Here is a 19,650-nt window from a genome sequence, read left to right as displayed (position 1 = left end):
GACCAAGGGGTCCCAGCCACTAGCTCTGCCCCCAGCAGCCACAGTGGTTTGCCCATACGACCAATGCATTGCAGCAATTCCCCTTTGATCAGGGTCCCTTTCGCAAATAGAAATGGCTCAGCATTTCTCTCCAAGCTACTGGGTACAAAGGAGGAAGAGGAGGACAGTCATGGAAACTGCCTGGAAAAAGAAGATGGGTGAAACCTCCATGCAGTGAAACAGAGGACAAGCATGTAACTTGGCTGAGCGACGTGTATGTGTGTGTGATTGCTATCTGTGAGTACTGGAAAGCAAGAAGAAAATAATTTTGGCTGGGTCAGAGTGTTTAACTGGAAATAAATGAAGACTGAGCAGCAGACAAGAGATCCCAGCAGAGAAAGTTGTAGAGTTTAAACCAGAAAGACCTGCTATAATGGGAATGCAAGACTGGAAGGGCTCTGCTCAGTCATCACATCCCATTCCCACTAGGCACCACGTCATAAATCCTGCTCATAAACATATCAGAAACCTTATTAAAACAAGCTGAGCTTCTGCCCTTCGCTCCCCCGGGGAGGCCATCCCAGAACCTCCCTGCTTAGAGGCTGCAAAACCTTGAAAATCACAGCTGAAATTATTTTGCAGCCTGTTTGCCCCCATTCTTAAATGTCACAATGCCCCTTGCTTGTTCTCCCTGGTGAGACCCCCTCCACGAAACCACCTTGAAGCTGCACATCGGAGGAGATCACACAGCAATCTGCAGTCAGGTTCAAAGAGACTCGGGTATCTCTAGTCTCTCTAGGGAAGCAGTGGGTGGTCAACCATCTAAACATCTACTGCTGAGTGGTAATACAGAGGTATAACCTAGAAAACATTCCCCAGTGGGAACAGGAGAAGATCTCATGCCCTGCCACATCTTTGCCAGGTCTGTGGTTTAAGGTAAACAGCTTTCCAAAGACCAAGAAGCAACTGAGAGACCCAAAACCCATTGAACATAAAAAAAATAAGTGTCCTCTCCACCATGTCCCAGCCCCAGCCCCAGCCCAATTCTACCTGGCCCAATAGGTGGCTGTCTAACCCTCGCCTTCCAGGGATAGGGACCTCAACTCAAATTCAAACCAAACCACGAGTGCCACAGATAACTCCACACCTGGAAAGCGTCCTCCTAATCTCAAACCTACATTACAGGTGCCACAATTTAACCCTGTGACTTCTTGTCCCAGCTGGAGGTCTGAAGAACAGACTGTGCCCTCTCCCCAGGAAGGCCCTTGTACCTCTCTGAAGACTCTTAGCCTGTCCCTCCTTGGGCATCTTTCTCCAGACTACACCCACTCAACAGATGCAACCTTTTGGGATCGGTGCAGCTTCCTCACCTTGGGTGGGTCCTGCTGCCCTCCAAGACAGGCCAACCCTTACACCAGAGCTTGCCCTGCTGAACCCACCTGGTGTGAATTCAAGTCACCAGTGATGCGAACACCAACACATCTGCTCTGCGCTTTAAACCAAGGCTAAATGAAGGAACTGGAAGGAACTGCAGGAGCAGGTGGGATCTCACCTACCTGGACATACTTTACAGCATTTCCCGTCTACCTTCTCTGGATATTCACACGGATACTCCTTGGGGCACGTGATCTTCTGGCAGTCCTGGACACCGTCCCTGCAAGTGCAGAGGATGCAGGGCAGGAGGCCGTAGAGCCGGAAGACGGGGTGCCACACCTCCCCATGGGAGTAGGTCTTCCCATTGTAAACACAAGCTGAAGGAGAGAGAGAAAAGAGTTGCTGGTGGAAATAAATCCTCCTCCTCTTTGTACACCCAAGGCTTGGTGGAGCTCAACACATTTCACCACCTTAGAAATGGGCGGCCCTGCTGCCTTGAGGAACATGGTCCTCTGGCAGCACATGTGGCAGCAGTGGACACAGGGGTATTGTAGCCATCCCAGCCGGGAGGTGCCATGGAGCAGCTCCAAGAGATGGAGGCTCCTGGGATCAACCACCCCTGGTGGGGGCGAGTGGTAAGTGTGGGCAGGACCTCACCTGCCTCCGAGCCTCTGCAAGCCCAGGGTCTCTCCCAGGCTGTCACAGGCATGAAGCACAGTGAAGAGTGCCACCTGCTGACTCCTCCATGAAAATTTTTGGAGGTCCCAAAATTTCTTCCAGGGCTGCATCGCCAAGGACTGGAAGGAGCCCTTCTGGAGACACAATGGGAGAGCACCCAAGAGGAGACAGGACCTGTCTTTTCCCCTTTGGCTCCATGGGGTTGCTTCCTCATCTCACTTTCCTACTCCCTCCTCCAGGAGGAAGACCACAGCACTGGGAGAGACCCAGCACCTGGTGGGTAGGTGCAAGGAGGAACAGCCTGGCCCTCTGTGGCACTGTCCTGGAAGGATCATGTGGAGTCTTCCAGCTGAGCACCTCCTTTCCTGGGTCCCAGGTCTCCAAAACCCCCCAAGGACCAATCTTCTTCCAACCCTTTTTGGGAAGTGGTAGATCCATGCAGTCAAGAGGCTGCAGGCCACCAGGGCTGAGATAGCTGGGTGAGGCTGGCTGCAGAGGAGTGGGAGGTGGGACTTGGTGGTGGAAAACTGCTGCTGAAGCAGATTCCCTGGAGAATGCAAAGTCCCAGAGAAGTCACCTTAGGCCATATACAGACTGCTTGCCCCCCACCCCTTACCTTTTTTGTGCTTCTCCTTCAAGACGATCTTCACTGTGGTGCCACCTCCTCCCTTGGGTTTGAAGCTCCTGGGAATGAACTCCAGGGAAGAACTGAGAAGAGTGGACGCGGTGGCTCCGGGTGGCTTCTTGCCCATCGCTTCCCCTAAGCACTGGTCTTGTGAGTGCCTCTGTGAGCAGCCAGGGAAAAGAAGGGGACTCAGACCTGGACAGCTGGGGTGTTCTCACTCTGAAGCACGCTGGAGAAAGCCATGCACCCCATGATCTGGCAACCTAAAGGGTGCTGAGTGCTTTGTATCAATGCCCCACACTGATGTCCACCCTATGCTGCAAGTGGGTCACCCTCATTGGGGCAGCACCCGTCTCATCCCAATGCCCTCAGGTGAGGTCCTACATCACTAACACAGGCAGGGAAATGGGCTGGTCCTTTCTAGATGCCTGCTGGGAAAACGAGGACTGGCGTCCATGCAGCCCAACCAGGACCAGAGAGGTAAGGATGGGCCCTATCCTGCCCTCTCACCTGGCTGGCACCAGGAGGGTTGGTGGGGGGCTGCTGGCCAGCAAGACTGAAATCCCAGGAACATCCCAGGCTTCCAAGAGCAAACTGCTGGGACAAGACATGCAGCACAAAGGGTCCCCTTGTGTCTATTTTGGAGGTTTTATAGGTGGTGGAGGTGTGACGCTGGCAATTCACCCAGCGGTATGGAAAAGGGCAGGGCCAGGAGCTGTTAAGTGACCTAATCCCACAGACCTGGCATGGGCTGCCCAGCTCTGAAATGTCACCACGAATCAACCCTCGACAGCCAAAGAGTCACTTTTTCCTTGCTGGTGCTGCCGATAAAAACAGCCTGGGGAAAGGACACCGGTGGCCAGCTCCAGCGCTGGCTGCTCTGAGGGAGCTACTGCTGGGAGGCAGGACACCTTTGAGCCCAGGGTGGAGAGGAGACAGAAGTTCCTGAAGCAAAAGCCCTCAAAGAGAGATTTGGGGCATCTGACTCTATGGGTAAGGATCACATCTGGCTGTCAGTCACCTCTGAGTCTGCTCTAGCCATGTTCCTCAGCTGTCTTAGCCCACTGGCCAACCTCAGCCAGGTTGGCCAACAAGGAGGAGAATTGCCCAAGATTTCTAGTTTCCACAGGTCTTTTGCTCTTCCAAAGACATCAGAGACATTTCAGAGGAAGAGGACAAGCACCTTCCCCTGGTGTTCTGAGGTCTCAGCCTATGCTGATAGCCCTCACCTAGAGTCAACGCCAAGACACAAATCATCTGCAAACCAGGTGTCTCTGGTTCTGCTGTCCAAGGAACTGACGGCCCTCCTAGAGCTGCTGTGGGTCATTTCTTTGCAGAAGACTATGGCCAAGAGCAAATGGCTTTCTTTGAGCCATTTAATGGGGCTGTGGTAGAAGCAATGATCTGAATTTTAAAATGCAAACGTCACGTACAACACCTCTGTTTAACTGCAGGGGTTCCTCTTCTGCGGACTTCTCATATGAGCCATCTGCAACGAGAAAACATTATCCTGTGAAATGCCGCAGGGCTGAATGAGGATTTGCTTTCTGGGGTCCAGCTGACTAAAAGCAGCTGTCTTCAGGGTGCTGGCCCACCTGTGAGGTCTGGAGAGAGAGGACCTCTGAATACGCAATTCACATCACCCAAAGCAAATGGAAGTCATACCCCAAAACCCTTTTATCTCCACTGACTGTTAACAAGAGCTCAGCTCCAAAAAAGACATGGTCTTGTAGCTTCTGAAGTGAAGTGGCATGAAAACACCCCAGAGGTAGAGTATGAGGTGATGGCAATGATCTGGCATTAAAAAGAAATCCAAAGACGTTTCTCACCAAGTCAATGACATGCCCCAGCTGCACCAAAGAAAACTAGGAGAGAGGAACACAAACTGCAGAAGGGGAGTCTGGAGGAGGCACCTGGAAGAGGTCATTATGTGGCCATGGCCAGGAGACCACCATGGCCTTCCAGCTTTGTAAATAGTTCCCATATTAAAGAGTCATTTTACGCTGTGACTTCATTGTCAGCAAGGTGTGAATCTGCCTGGTCACCCCTGAGTCTGACTTGGGAACCGGCAGCAAATTCAAACGATTCTCCCCCAGCTGTGGAAGTGAACCTCAGCCATGCTGTACTGGGGTGGGAGGTGGGGGTTTCCCTGACTGTCCTGGAACCTTCCCTGGCGCAAGAGCAGCACGCATCCTCTTTACGTGGTCCATACAACCAACTTCATCCTGGTGGGTGAGTGGTCTGGAGGACTTTGCCCTCCATGCAGGTCACGACTCTTGCATGATGCACCAGTGGCAGGGCAAAGAGCTCAGCCCTAGCCAGCGGGGAGGCAGGACACAACTAGGTGTGCAGGAAAAAAACTGAGCCCTCATCTTTTGTTTCCTGGTGCAACCAAGAAATAGCAAGCGGCCTGATTTGTAGCACAGGCTTCCAAAATCCTGCTGAAGTGGCTTGAAATGGCTCCTGACAGCTGGTGGCAACCAGTGGGGGTGTCCCAGCCCTTGCTCAGGAGCAGCTCCTGGGGCCCTCATTACCTTTGCAGACCTGGCAGCAGGAATCCGGCATGGTTAGGGGAGAGGAGCACAACAGCTCTGGGCAGGTCACCAAGCCGCAGTAGATCTGGCCTTCCTAGGAGGGCAGGAGATAAAAAGAGCATTGTCAGCATTACCAACATCCAGGCAGGACTGTATGTCCTCTTGTGTCGGGGTGCCAGCATCTCAAATTGCAGATCTAGCATAAATCATCAGCACCCCGATAGTCCATCCTCACATATCACCAGTCATCTAGCAACTGATGAAAGCTGAAAAGCTGCCCCTGCCGCACTCTCCGTCCTGCAGGGTATAGCGTGGTGGATGGTGTCCTCTCCTAGCATGGCTGGTCCACCGAGTGCCCGTCCATGTGCTCATGTCTTCCCCAAAAAGAGGGAGGCAGTGACTTGCTCTCAGGCATCGTTAGTGCTACTGGATCTGAAACAGCCACCACACACCTGTAAACCCTGCATAACACCTGCCAGTTCGAAGTGGCACAGAAACCTTTCCTCTGACCTCTCCCAGAACAAGAACCTGGAGGAGACACGTGGAAAGGTGATGCTGAACCCAGACCTAGGCCCACGCCACAGCTCTGCCCTCCCGCTGCGTTGGGTTGTTCGATATCACCAGAGTCAAGCGCACAAAGACACTGGGTTGAGAGCTGTGGATGGATGTTCAGGTGTAGACGTTCTTCCCCTGGCTTGGCAGTTAGTTTGGAAAACATCATTGCTTTAGTGATTCAAGCTGAAAACCATGGGCCAAGGCCAGTCTTGACCTTAGTGCATCCCAGTCCCACTTCAGACAACGGATTGGCACATGTTTGCTGAACGACTATGTTTTTGCTGCTTTGCAGAAGGGTAGGGAAGGATTTTCAGCAGCCCAGCAGCAGCCAGACCTCAACAGCAAGGTCCTCTTCTCCGTGCAGCAATTTTCTCTGGGTCTCCCTAAGCTCTCTGTCAACCAAAACCAAGAGGCTAACCAAGGATTTCCTTAGAAAACCAAACCACAGCAGCCTCTTCTACCATCAGAAAGCCAAGACGCTGTGCAGGGGATGTGAAGAGGAGAGAGAAAATTTGGTAAATGAGAGGATCTGGTGGAGGTTGCTGCAAACCAAACCCTGCTCTCTGCTTCAGGGACCTCCACAGGGTCCACATCTGCAGGGAGCAGGGTCTGGCCATGGAGCCTCTTCCTTCTTTCTCCTTCTAACCAGCAGCTCAAGGCAAAGACCTGCCTCAGGCAGAAAAGAGCAAATGTCATAAAAACCAGGATTTATCCCAGAGGCTCTGGTCTCAGGGAGGTTTTCAAAGAGGTTTAGACCAGCTGTTCACGCAGCTGTTCTAGCAGCTGACAACATCAGACACAGCCCGCCAAGACCCTGCCGCTGCAAGGCTCCACAGCCATCCTTTTATTTTCCCCTTCGTATCCAAGGCATTATCCTGCTGAATAAACAGAGCCTGAGTGAGAGCCAGTGCCTCTGAGAGGGACACGAGGGTCCGCAGGCTCCTGGGGACGGTGGCAGGTGGGGTGGGAGAACAGGGCCAGGTGGGCACATACAGTCGAGTTTGAGGGCTCCTTCAGGCATTTGTCCCCAGCTTGGTGGGCCGGCGTCCAGTTGGGGTCCGTCAGAGAGGAAGCCTCAAAACTTATGATTTCTATGTCTAAGCTATTCCTCTTGCTACCTAGCTCCAAGCCACATGGCTCTGGGGCATCCACAAGCACCAAAGGCTCAGAGCAGCTATCCTGGTATCACAGATGCTTTACTATCAAGCATCAGCTGATGGTAACCACCGTGTGCGTGCTCTTGGCATGAGAGAGGGAGGAGGTCCGGGCTCGCTCACCACTTTTTCTCTCCTGCCAAGCTTAGTCAAATTATTTGCTGCAAGCAAAGCCCAGACCAGTGGAGCCTGGTCCCATCCAAGGGCTCTGGATGATGAGCCATAAAAGCCAAGTCTGCAACCCCTCTTCTTTTTTATGGCAGAGGTTGTAGCTGCTGCAATTCCCCACAGCATCCAAGTCCAGCGTTGGCACTTTCTATCCCCCTTCCTCGCTCCCTTTTTGAGGAGGAGGAGCTGCTCCTTTTATCTCCCAACACTCAGCTCCTGGCATGCCTGGCTCCACGCTCCACACACACCTTCCCCATCGCCGCTGGCCAGACTGCCTCGCGCCTCCCGAACGAAGCGTCAGGACTCGGTTTTCGACGGGTTTTTGCAGGACCCCAGCCTGTGGGAGAGGGCTGGGCAGAGCGGAGCCAAGCCCTGTCTCAAGGCTTTGCTGGAGGCTTGCAGAGGAGGAAGGTCCCTCTGGTGCTGGCAGACGGGTGCTGGATGGACAATCCACCACAGGGATGCACACTGAGGAGCACATAGCATCCCGGGTGCTGTTGCAGCCCTTGGGTAGGGCAGAGCAGATAAACCGACCGGGACAAGCAAGAAAGATGGGCATGCAATGGTCCTGCAAAGGTCACTGCAGCTCAGGGTGAAAGGAAGACACTTCCTGAAAATGGCTTTTCATAGACAGCCTGGAAAACACATGCATATCTCCAGGGCTCTGCACACGGTGGCCTGGAGGGCTGGTGAACGCTCTGCAGGAGTTTCCAGGTGAAATTGGCTCCTGGTGCAGCCCAGCCGCCCGGGTGCTCAAGCACGTCTCAGCCCTAGGTTCATCTTTCACTTAAATCCAAGCAGGGGAGATGAAGATCACCAGCCACCATCCCTGATGGCCAAGCTCTGCTGCAAATGCCCCCATCTCTCTGCTGTCACCTCCCAGTTGGGGGTAATCTCCAGCCATGCAGGGCAGGAGCTGGCTGCTGGAGGCACCGTGAGACCCAGGTACCCAGCAGTGGTTGGGAGCCACCAAATCATTTCTGGAGCTCAGCTCAGTCCCACCAGCTCAACAGTGGGCTCAACGGCATCCGTGTTGCCTTGCAGGCACGCTGAGCTCCCCCAGGTGCTCCAGCTACAAACGCCACCTGCTCTGCAGCAAGCACGTACAGGGAAAGGCTCCTGGTTGTCCTCTCTGCTGGCCATCTGCTGTACGATGCCTCAGAGGGGCAGGTGGGATAGCTGGGTGCTGCAGGGGCAGGGCTGGTCCTCGCAGCAGGCAAATGAACTTGTTGGTGAGCTCAGTTGGGACAGGGCTGTCCCCCTGCCCACCCTGAGGAGCCCCAGTGGGGTCCACCCAGAACCGGCCTGTGGGACCTCCACTGAGATCTCTCCATCCTTGGAGCAGTTTGTGCTGTTCCCACCAGGGAGGAGATGCAGGCGAGGGCTTTGTGCTCCAACCCCGGGGCCCAGCAGACATTTGCAGCACACCCTGCTCTGGGTCAAGGGCAGATAACCCACCCAGGCAGAGGGGGAAGCACCCAGCTCTGCGGTGGTCCTTAGTCACCGGGCAGGGAGGACCAGGCACCATTTCAGAGGAAGCTCAGAGGAAGATCAATCTCCTGTGCTGACAACCTGATCCTGATGATAAACCATCCCACCACGGGCTGGTACCATCCAATGGTCCTCATGAGATTTTTGACCTGGTGGGACACTGTTGGGGTGCAGAAGCAGACCCCAAGCCCTCCCCGCCTCCCGCGAGTTTGCAGGTCGCTTACGGAGCAGCTGCACTGCACACACTGGTTCGGCTGGCGGCTGGGAAAGAGCTCAGTGGTGGTGAACATCTCGCCTTGCTGGTAGGTTGTCCCGTTGTACTGGCAGGACTTGATGGGCGCCCGGAGGCCAGAAGGGGAATGTGGCTCTGGAAAAGAAGAAGAGAAAACAACAGGATGAGACCCAGCCCTTGCCTGGCCCCGATGGAGCACAGATCCTCAGCAGATTCCCCACCAGCCCAACCCAAAAGGACAAGGAGACCTCTACACATGGCTGTTATCACAAAGAAGTGGCTGGGGCATTGCATGACCCGGGGAGATTTATGTGCCCAAAAGCTTTTGGAGAGTGGCGCTGCCAAAAAAAGTCTTTTTTTCCTGTGTCAAACACATTTTGCTGGCAAATGATCTGAATAAAATGCCAGCTTCTGGTTTGTCACTGAACTGTGACCTGACATTTTGTCCATACAAGGCTTCTTGGGATGGGGGAGCAGGACAGGAGTTGAAGAAAGTAGTCTGGTAGACAGCCCTTTTCCAGCAAAATAGCTTTTTTTGGCGGGGAAAAAGCAACGTGAGCAGCCCACGCTGCCATTGCTGCGGTGACCCCATGAGCATTGCCAGAGCCCGCATCGCTGCACTGCCCCAGCTGTGAGCATTCAAGCAACTGCAGCTGAGGCATGCCCTGCAGCACCATGGCCACCTTGTCACCACCCACCCCCCCATGGGATGTCCACCTACCGAGACACCGTGGGCAGCACTGCTGGGGGTCAGTGATGGGGCTGGCGCACTGCAGAGCCGGGCACTGGATCCGGTAGCACCTGATGTTGGCGTTCTAGGGAAAGAGAGAGAAAGACAGTTCATTCAGCTACATGTTCACCCCTGCAAGAGGAGGAAGACGTTGGATGATGGCCCCATTATCATGGTAGATTGTGCTGGTTTAGCTCACCCATTCAAGCAGGTCTCCATCCCTGGCTCAGACCCTGCTTTCAGCCAGCTCATGGTCTCACCTGTCATCATCAAAGGCCACCCATGGTCCCACAGCAGCCCTGAGCCACCACCACCCACAGCCCACCAACTCTACTGAGACAGCTCCCTCACAAGATCAACCCAACACCCCCAGGGGAATATGGGGCTATTTCGAAAGGAAAGAAATTAATTCAACGTCCCTACGGGACTGGAAAGGGCATCTCTGATCCAATTAGACCGATCTGCTTAAAAGCTGCCGAAGCGATGCCCCAGTGCAGCAGCATCCCCACCACCTCCTGTGACACCTCGCGGGGACATGCCTCGGAGCAGCTGCAGCGGATGCAGTACATCAGCCCCTGCGGCTCCAGGTAGGGGTGCCAGCTCTCGCCCAGGCTGTACTTCTTGCCGTTGAAGTCGCAGAACATATCCGGCCCTGAAAGTCAACCAGGAGAAGCTACATGAGAGAAAGGGATGGTCCCTGGGAGACCTCTCCTCTGTCCATGATGAGAAGAGCAAGAACCGCTCTGTGCCTTCATGCTGTCCTCCATGAGTAGCTGATGGCCACATCCCATCCACCAGACCCCAGGCTGAATACATTCCCCAAAAGCCTTTTTTTGCTGTGATTTGTTTTTTTGGGCTGGGACCCGTCTGACCAAATAGCAAGTCCTCTGAGCAAGCTGGACTCCCTTTGCAAGCAAGGAAGAGAATGGGTGCTTTTGAGGCAAAAATTAGAGCTGTCACTCTTAAATAGGTCAGTACAAGTGCTTTTTGGAAGATGGACAGGTGATTTCCCTGCTCTGGGTGTGCCTGCTCAAGCAGGGGGTTGGACAAGATGATCTCCAGAGGTCCCTTCCAACCCCCGCCAGTCTGTGTTTCTGTGATTTCAGGTGATGCTACGGGACTGAATTTCCCCCAGGGAGACCACAAGGGCTGGGAGCGGTGGGGGCGATAGGAGAGCCTGAATTTAGGAGATATTTTCACTGTCACCCAAAAAAAAAAGAAGAAAAAGAAAAAAAAAAGACATTTTAGGGTAGAAATACATTCTGAAGGAAAATATTTTGTTCCCCCTAAGAGCTTCAGCTCAGTCTCTCAAGGACCCCTGGACAAGTGCTATCAGCACGTGGACAGACAAGCATCAGCCCTACGGGGCAGGACCATGCTGGTTTGCCTCATCCCACCAGGCTCAGGCCCCCGGCTTTACTGGGCTCAGCAAGGCACTAGTCTGCCTGGAGTGCCCTAAACCATGCTCTTCATTTATGGGGCTGCCCATGGAGACACCAAGTCCACCTCATCCCCTTTTTGCCCTGAAAAACTCAAATCCATATATTTTTCTATTCCTCTGATCCTATCATCCCAGAAGAGCCAGTTTCCAGCCGTGCTCCTGAACTGGAGGTGTCTGTCTCAGAAACGATCCAGCCCTGCCTATATTGGGACGGGTTTAACCTTGCCACGGCACAGGGAGATGAGATGGGGCCCAGCATGCCTGGTGAAGGAGATCCCCTTTGGTGATTCAACCTCTCCCCAGATTTTAGCAGGTCATATCAACCCCCTCCACCTCCAAGCCCTTGGTTACACACTAAACCTTTGGAAGGATGAGGCCAGCCTGCAGCAGGACCTGTGGGACAAACTGTGGCCATAATCACCACCAACAACCACAGGGCTTTGGCCAGAAAGACCAATTCAGTTATCCTTAATGTTCACGTCAAAAAGCATCGCGTGGTCCTGCAGGACCAAGCTCTAACCCTGGTCAGTCCTGCAGGAACCTGGACCCCGTAGCTCCCACCAGAGCCTGTCGGCTGCTCCCGCTCTCCTGTGGCACGACCCCAAGCACCGGCCAGCCGGAGGGTCGTGCTGGGGCTTAAGTTTTTTCGTGAATAAGCACATGCCTGCCCATGTGTGTTATTAGTGGTTTAAGCGCTTACAGCCCCACTAAAAACTGAAGGTGACTTAAAAGATTATGTCATCGAGGGGATTTGAGGTAGTTCGGGTGATTACGTTGCTCAAAGGCTCCCTGAAGCATTTACAGGTCTTTTAAAACCTTGCAGTGCCCTGGGGATGCGGGGAGAGAGGAGAGAGCTGTTTTCCAAGGCATGGTGCCCAGCTCCCGTCACCCGCCGCATGAAGGCAGGCAAGCTGGTGGGTGCTGACTCCGCTACGCTGCTGGAAGGACTCCTTGATCAACAGCTGAGCGTCCCCAAGATGAACTCAGGGACATTCACCACCCTAATGATGCTAAAAGCCATCCCATGCTCTGCTCTGTCACCTGGGGTAAAGCATTGGTTTGGAGAGCCTGGCCGGCGTTGTCCCACCTTGCCAAAGCTGGAGGTGCCACCTGCTTAATGTGAATGTTTCTCCCACCAACCAGACAAAACTCATATGAATACACCATGGCAGGCTGCCATCCTTTGTCCAACTCCTGACCATCCTCAGGATGAACCTAAGCGATGCCCTACCACGGCCGGACCCTGTAGCCATCAGGAAAAGCAGCCCTATGGGTCTGTGATGATCCTTACGGGTCCCTTCCAACTCAAGCCCTACAGGTCTGCCAGCAGCCCTGAGCTCCTCATTGAGTTAATGGCTTCAAGCATGTGATTCTCCAAGTTGTACCTGCAAAGGAGGTGGCCACCAGCTGTCCAGACTGCCTAAGTCCAAGAACAGCTGTGTGGGGCCAGCGTTGCATCTGCAGAGGTGGAGAATTGCAATAACTGGGTCGGATGTCATCAGAGGGACAAGCAGGAGGCTCTTCCCTACCCAGGTCTTTACATCATCCCCATGGCTTGCTCCAAACCTCTAACAAGGCAGAAAACCCATATTCCTGGCCATGCATGACACGAGCTTACAGCAAACCACGCAAGAATGGGGAGTGCGAGGCTGGAAACCGAAGAAACCCAGGAGAAAGGCAGAAAAACAAAAACAAAAGAACAAAAAATCAGCGTTTTGCAAATGGGTGAGAAAATGACTTCATTTTTCCCTGCTTGCAGCATCTTCATGAATTACGCTGAGGGTGAAGAAATCAAGTTGCCTTCATGTGACACAGCCCCGCTCAGCTTGCAGGCTCCCATGCCAGTTGGCTGCTTCGTTCAAACATTTAATCACTTGCCTTTCACAAGTGGAGCCCTGGTTTGGGTCCAGCCCTCGAAAGCAGCCTGATTCATGTCTGCACAGGGCCCGCTGGTAAAATTAAAGCCGACTGGCAGCACTGGGCAGCAGCAGACACTTGTCCGCATCTCAGTAGCACTATGCCGCGTATTTGGCAAGAGGCACCAGCGTGTTTGGTTAAAAGCAAGCTGGGGATGGATGGAAGGAGGAGGCTGAAAAGCTGGAGGCTCTGGATCATTTTTTCCCAAGCCAGGCTAATAATTTCATTTTCAGAGGTCAAACGTTGGATATCTTCCCAATTCATTCAGAGTGAACAGCCATTTGTGGCAGTAAATTGCTCCCGTGACGTTCAGTCTCCTTATTTATTGCGTCTTCGGCAACAGCAGGCTCACAAAAGTCACGTTGTTTTAGTTTTCATTTTCCAGAGACAGCTCCTGAGCTGCGGAGCATTTTCAAGGCTGCAATACCAAAAATCCAGAGGAAGCCATCACCTTGTTTTCCTTCCCGAGGACCACGCGATCCTTGGGCAGGAGAAGACAGCGGGCCAGTCTGGTCCACACCACCTTGGAGACACAACCAGAGCTTGCTGATTGCAGACCAGAGGCTCCATGCTTGGAGCTGGCTGTATGGCACCTGGAAGCAGGAGCAGAGGTGGGAAGGACAAACAACCCCAAGAACGGGTCCCATCTAACCAGTTTCTTCCCAAATACAAGACTCCCCTGATACAAGACTCTGCTCTTCAGAGTACCATTATGGGTTGTATGGACCAGGAGAAAAAACAGCTGAAAGTTGTGGAATTGATTCCTCTGCCACCCAGCAGCAAGTCATGTGGCCCCATGCCCAGAGGGAAGGTAGCAGATGCTGCAGAGAGTGACTCCTCCACATGGGAGATGCTCTGCCTTGCCCACCCTGAAGGACTCTACTGGGCACAGCATGGAGGAGGAAAGTTTCTCCCTGCCTCTCCATCCAACAGCCGTTTTCTCCCCTGGCTCCAGTGTTTTCTTGGGTGAGGACCACCTGGTTACACCCGAATCACTGAATATCCCAGGTCAATGGCCTGGCCCAGCTCGTGTCCATACCCGCCTCCTGGGTCTGCCCTGGCCCAGCTGTCCCCAGGCATTTGGCAAAGCCCAAGCTGGAACTGGCCAACGCCATGCTGGGGAGTGCACCCGCAGCAAGAGTCTGGACACCCCCAGACAATGCTCAAGACTGTGCCCAGGCCCTGGTTTACTTTGGTTATCATTAATTGTCATTAATCATTATTAATTGCATCCTGGATGGCAAGGAGGGTATGTAATATGAGATGGAAAGTATGAGGGGGAGGATGAGGCAAGAGAACACTGTTGCAAAGAAAAGGGTGATCTCTGGCCATGGCAGGGACAAGAAGCAGCATTCCGCTTGGGGCAAAGCCTGGAAGGTTTAGGACAGGTATTGCAGGAAGCTTCCCAGTTACTGGGATATTTAAAAACCCAGAAGAGGCTATCGCAGAATCTTTGAGACACTCTACGAATCCCCCAGAGCAGCATCTTCATGAGATGGCCTAGAGACATCAGCCCAGGGTGACAAACTGAATGGTGTGGAGAAACCCGTCCTGCACCGCATTCAGTGACTGCTGATGTCTCTCTCACACCAGAATGGCCTCGACGCCTCTTTAGGACGTACCTCAACAGCTTCATACACCAGCCACCAACAAGATGCCATCCTATGTCTATATGACCTGCTCTAGATCCAGTGAGAGACCATGAACCGAGGGGAGATGGGTGAGACCCCGCAGCCTCCCTGCTGAACCATCAAACTGGTTGATATTGGTCAGACCACTCTTGGACATCCTCTGACCTCAGGGATGTCCATGAGACCTGTCCCTTGAAGCTCTCCCACCTGCTGACACAGCTCATTCGAGCCAGTTCTTTGCTCCCCTCCACATTTGCAGTGGGCTGTGAGGGCAAGGACGTCCCCACAGGCTTCCCAACATGGTGTGACTCATCTCACTGCCTGGACGCTTTGACCATGGCTGAACCAGGGGCCAAAATAGGTCAGATGTTCTCCTGCACCAATCCTGAGCATGGTGGCAGGAACCAAGGTGAGCTATTAAACCTGCAAGTGTGATGGCTCCTCAAACACCACGTTCTGCTGCTAAACCCTCCTTTGGCTCAGGCTCAGCCGAGCTCACTTCACCTCCCTCTGGATATAGGGACTGATGCTCAACAAAGTCAAGCCACATACACATGCACCTGTGCAAGACCCTGCCCCTCCCTCCCCCACTCCCACGTCGGGGTTTTCCACACCTGATGGGTCATGAGTCATTTAAACCTGCTTTTACATCACTGCCCCATCAGCCCAGGGAACGGCTCCCATTCACACACCCGTCACCCAGCCCTGGTCTCCACACGCGTGGGATCACCGGGCATCAATCCAGACTCACATCGGAGCTCCACTATGCTGCAGGACGCTGCGGAGTCCCTAGAGGTGAGTCCCTGCTCCAGGTGAAGCCCTGACTCATGGCTAGAGAGAGACTAATCTGCTTACGAGACCCCAAAGCGTGGAAAGCCCCGTGCCTCAGTTTCCCTAGCAGGGACTTTCACTCCAGGTACCAAACTGGCTCCAACAAGGATGCCACCGAATCATCCCACAGGTCTCACTCCGCTTCTCCCTTGTTTCATCTCATGGCACAGGGGTTTCTCCCATCTCTGCACCCCCAGGCGATCCCCCCTCAGCTCTCCCCCGAGCAGGGCACGTCTGAGCCAGGCTCCCGGCCCCAACAGCTTTTTCAGAGGTCACGCACCTGCCAGCCAGCACCGCGCCGGGCATGCGGGGGGGTGTTTATGCAAACCAGTTTGCAAGTTTTAAGAGCAGCCATAAATAAAGTGTAAAAAGCACTGTCTGGTACAGAAAGTCCAGGCGCTCCTATGACAGCCTGGTATTTATGAAGGGCTTAAAATGCAACTTAGCTGTGAAGGGACTGGTTAAAACACACCGGGCACTTGACATGTGGCATCTTAAACGACTCCGCTCCCATCCAGATTGCTTCCCACGCACTCGCCTCGCTCAGTCCTGGGCTGGGAATTTCTCCTCGGGACTTTGGGCACCTGGAAAACCCTGCAGCTCTGCAAATGCAGCCTCACGAAGCGCTGCCAAGCTCCCCAGGGCGGAGAAGCCAAGCGAAGTCCTGGACCCAGAGCATCCCTGCAGGCTCTGCAAGCGACAGACGGGGACCTGTTTCCCTCCTCTCCTTCCCAAGGGGATGCTGAAGAGTTGCCTAAAGCAGGGTGTGCAGCCCCCGCCTCTCCCTTACTGTGGCCACCAGCAGGATTTGCTTTTCATCCTTGTCCTTCCCATCTTGGACCGCTCAGTCTCTCCTCACACTGGATCTGAACTCACAGGACAGACAGATCCCACGAACCCCCTTTTCTCCAGGAACCACATTAAAAAGAAATGAAATGGCAACTTCCAAGCTCCTGGAGAAAACCACTGCCCCGCGCTCTCCAGAGATGCTGGTGTTTAAATGCCTCCAGCCAAAACCTCATTGCATTCAACTATTGCCGCTGAATTACTCATAGTGGCCAGGCTGCAGCACATTCGGCCCAGTAACCTGTGCCTCTGATATTTTTTCAGCTGAGAGTTTAAATCCCCTAAAATAGCCTGTTTCTGTGGGCAAATTCTTCTTTTCTGACTTGCCTTCAAGCCCGAGCATTTCTGCTTCTCACCTATTTTTAGCCACGACACTGTAGGTCTCTTGGCTGATGAGCCTGCTCGTAACTAATTTATTCCTGTCTTCATTCTCCCTGAGGACTCGGTCCCAAGAAAAAAACGTGAGGCGGTGAGCTGCAGAGGTGGACGGTGGAAAAAAGTCCACGATTTGATGAGGACCTTATCACCAAGCCCCTTGGTGGGGCTGGAGCCCCAGCCAAGCCCCCCGCACTGTGGGATGCACCCGGTGGCAGAGCCAAAATGATGCGGGGCTGGGGGCAATACTGGACCTCCCTGCTCCGGTCCTGCCCCTGCCCCGCAGCCGCCAGCCCTTTATCACCATGATAAGTCCTGCAAACAGACCCCAGCGCTTCCCCCAAAGCAGACAAACCCCTCCTGTCGCCATTCATCCTGATTTGTGCCCAATTTAGGTGCTCTGCTACCATCAGCCTCAGCTACCTCACCTAGCATCCCTTTGGCCTTCTGGAGATGTCTCCATCCTCCTCCTAACGTGGCTACCACAGCTAACGCAGCCCTGGCAGAGGCAGGGAGTCAGACCCGCATCCCTCGCGCAAGGAACGGATGCTGCGGTCTGAGCTCAGCGGCTTTCGACAAGCCCAGGGAAAGGGAAAGGAGCGAAACTCACCTGGATTTTGCTCTCCGAGGCTCCGCACAGCCCCATCCATCCGCCCACCTTTCCCCCCCAGCACACCCCACCGCCGGGACGAGCAATCCAGCGCTCACATTTCAGGTCAGAGCTCCAGGAGGATGATTATTTGCCGAGTGCCTAATGCACTGCTGGCAGTGTGCAAGTCGTAAATCACCCTAATGCAGCCACCGACAGACTCTGCTGGGATTTCGGGAGATTAAAGGGGAGAATAAATGTAGGGACACAACGGGTCCTGCTCTGGTTTGCTCGGCACTCTGGTGGCTTTGCAACGTTGTAGGGGTGCCCAGCGCCTGCTGGTAGGGTCCCAGCGCTTTGCCCAAGCCAAACCCACCTCCTGGCCCTGATAAACACCTCCAGCACCCTCCAAGCTGCTAAACAGCCCTGGCCAAGTCCTTCAAACCTTTTTGCACAAGGAAGTGCTGAACTTCTTCCCTTCCCCATCCCAAAACCTACCCACCCCAGTCAGCCAGCTGGGAGCGGGGGTAATAAGAGAACAAGGGGTGGATGTGGAGAAGGACAAGGGATGGATGTGGAGATGCAGAAGGGACGGACATGGAGAAGGACAAGGGATGGACGTGGAGATGGAGGAGGGATGGACATGGAGAAGGACAAGGGATGGATGTGGAGATGGAGGAGGGATGGACGCGGAGAAGGACAAGGGATGGATGTGGAGATGCAGAAGGGACGGACATGGAGAAGGACAAGGGATGGACGTGGAGATGGAGGAGGGATGGACATGGAGAAGGACAAGGGATGGACGTGGAGATGCAGAAGGGACGGACGTGGAGAAGGACAAGGGACAGATGTGGAGACAGAGGAGCTATGGACATGGAGATGGAGAAGGGATGGACATGGAGACGGAGGAGGGACAGACATGGAGAAGGACAAGGGACGGACGTGGAGACAGAGGAAGGATGGACATGGAGATGGGCAAGGGATGGATGTGGAGAAAAGCCCCCAGCTTTGGTTTGAGGGGGGTCATTTCCCCAAATGCCCGCATTCCTGACCACCCTCAGAGGGGACATGCACCCAGGTGGGGTGGGATCTGTGCAGGGGACGGGCTGTAATTCAACCACTCACCCCACACAATTTCAGGCCCACAGGAGGAGGGTCCCAGCCCTTCAACACGTCCCTGCCAACCCACCAAACCCCACAGCCCCCCTCATCGCAGCGTGCTCGGTGCTGTACGTCCCCACAAAGCAGCCGGGGACAGCAGCAGGTGGCGGGGGACGCAGCCGTGTCCCCAGCAGTGCAGGACGGGGGACCCAGCTTGCTGCACGGCCTGGGACATCACAGCCACGGAGGAGCCTCCCTCCGTCCCCAGCCATGCCCGCAAAGCCCCCCCTCCACCCCCGCAAATCCTTGGGGACCCCGGCGATGGGGAAACTGAGGCACGGAGGGACCCAGCGCAGGAGGGGAGCGGGGTGGGGGGGACTTACGAGCCCCGGCTCGGCTCTCGGAGGCGAAGAGGAGCAGCAGGCACCGGAGGAGGAAGGCGAGGGGACCCGCCCCGGGAAGCATCGCAGCCCGGCGATCGGCGCCTGGGGGGTTCGGTCCCGGTGCCGGGGGGTGCCGCGGTCCCGGTGCCCGGGGGGTGCCGCTGCCCGATGTCCCGGTGCTGGTCCCGGTGCTCGGGGGTATCTCGGTCCCGGTCCCGGATGCTTCGGGGTCACTGTCAGTGCTCGGGGGTGCCGGTGCCCGGGATGCCGGTGGTGCCGGTGTCCGGGGTGCCGCTGTTCGGGGGTGCCGGGGGTGCCGGTGCCCGGGGCTGCCAGTGCCCGGGATGCCGGGGGTGCCGGTGTCCGGGGGTGCCGGTGCCCGGGATGCCGGGGGTGCCGGTGTCCGGGGGTGTCGGTGCCTGGGGGTGCTGGTGCCGGTGTCCGGCGGTGCCGGTGCCGGTGCCCGGCGGGGCTCGTCTGGCTCCGATCAAAGGCGCCTCCTTTAGGGAGAGCCGAGGAGTTTGTTTGTTGGTATTAAAGGCGGAGATGGAGGGGGGGTGTCGAGATCCGCAGGGTGGGTTGTGGTTTTTGTTGGTTTGGGTTTTTTTTAATTATTATTATTTTCCCACCTTTTTTGGGGGGGTGTTTTAGGAAATTCCTCGGCGGCGGGAGGGCGGAGGGAGGGAGGGCGGGCGGGGAGGGGGTGCGGGAGCCGCAGGTTTAACCCCTGCCTCCCTGCAGCCTGGCCGGGGCTCCGCGGGGCCGTTGGGGGGCACAGCCCGGGGGTGGGGGGGCTGGAATGAGCTGGACCCTGTCCTGGGGTGCTACGAGCCAGGAGATGACACTACAGGGCTGTGTCACCCCCGTCCCTCCCAAGGCCCGACTGCACCTCTGCTCCCTGTTAAACCCTGCCTGGCTCTGAGATGTTTAAGCTCCCCCCGGGAGATGTTTAAAGCCCCACGCTGGGGCTGAGCCCACGCAGATGCACCTACCCCACGCTGGGGCGCAGCCTGCCC

The 19,650-nt window shown here is 55.1% G+C and overlaps 1 protein-coding gene across 1 annotated transcript in view; it reads right to left on the bottom strand.

The window, feature by feature from the left end:
* CHRDL2 (chordin like 2) overlaps positions 1 to 19,650 on the bottom strand; it is a 31,225-nt gene that overhangs the window by 9,401 nt on the left and 2,174 nt on the right. The window contains 9 exon segments of the mRNA XM_064450508.1: positions 1,536 to 1,730; positions 2,648 to 2,816; positions 4,090 to 4,145; positions 5,191 to 5,284; positions 8,783 to 8,925; positions 9,512 to 9,605; positions 10,060 to 10,172; positions 18,635 to 18,742; positions 18,745 to 19,134. Coding sequence (XP_064306578.1) covers positions 1,536 to 1,730; positions 2,648 to 2,816; positions 4,090 to 4,145; positions 5,191 to 5,284; positions 8,783 to 8,925; positions 9,512 to 9,605; positions 10,060 to 10,172; positions 18,635 to 18,742; positions 18,745 to 19,134 — 1,362 coding nt within the window.

This window comes from Phalacrocorax carbo, chromosome 1 (assembly GCF_963921805.1).
Source record: "Phalacrocorax carbo chromosome 1, bPhaCar2.1, whole genome shotgun sequence".
Taxonomy (NCBI): Eukaryota; Metazoa; Chordata; class Aves; order Suliformes; family Phalacrocoracidae; genus Phalacrocorax; species Phalacrocorax carbo.
The sequence above is the reverse complement of the archived record's forward strand: the minus strand, read 5'-3'. Positions and strand labels throughout refer to the sequence as shown.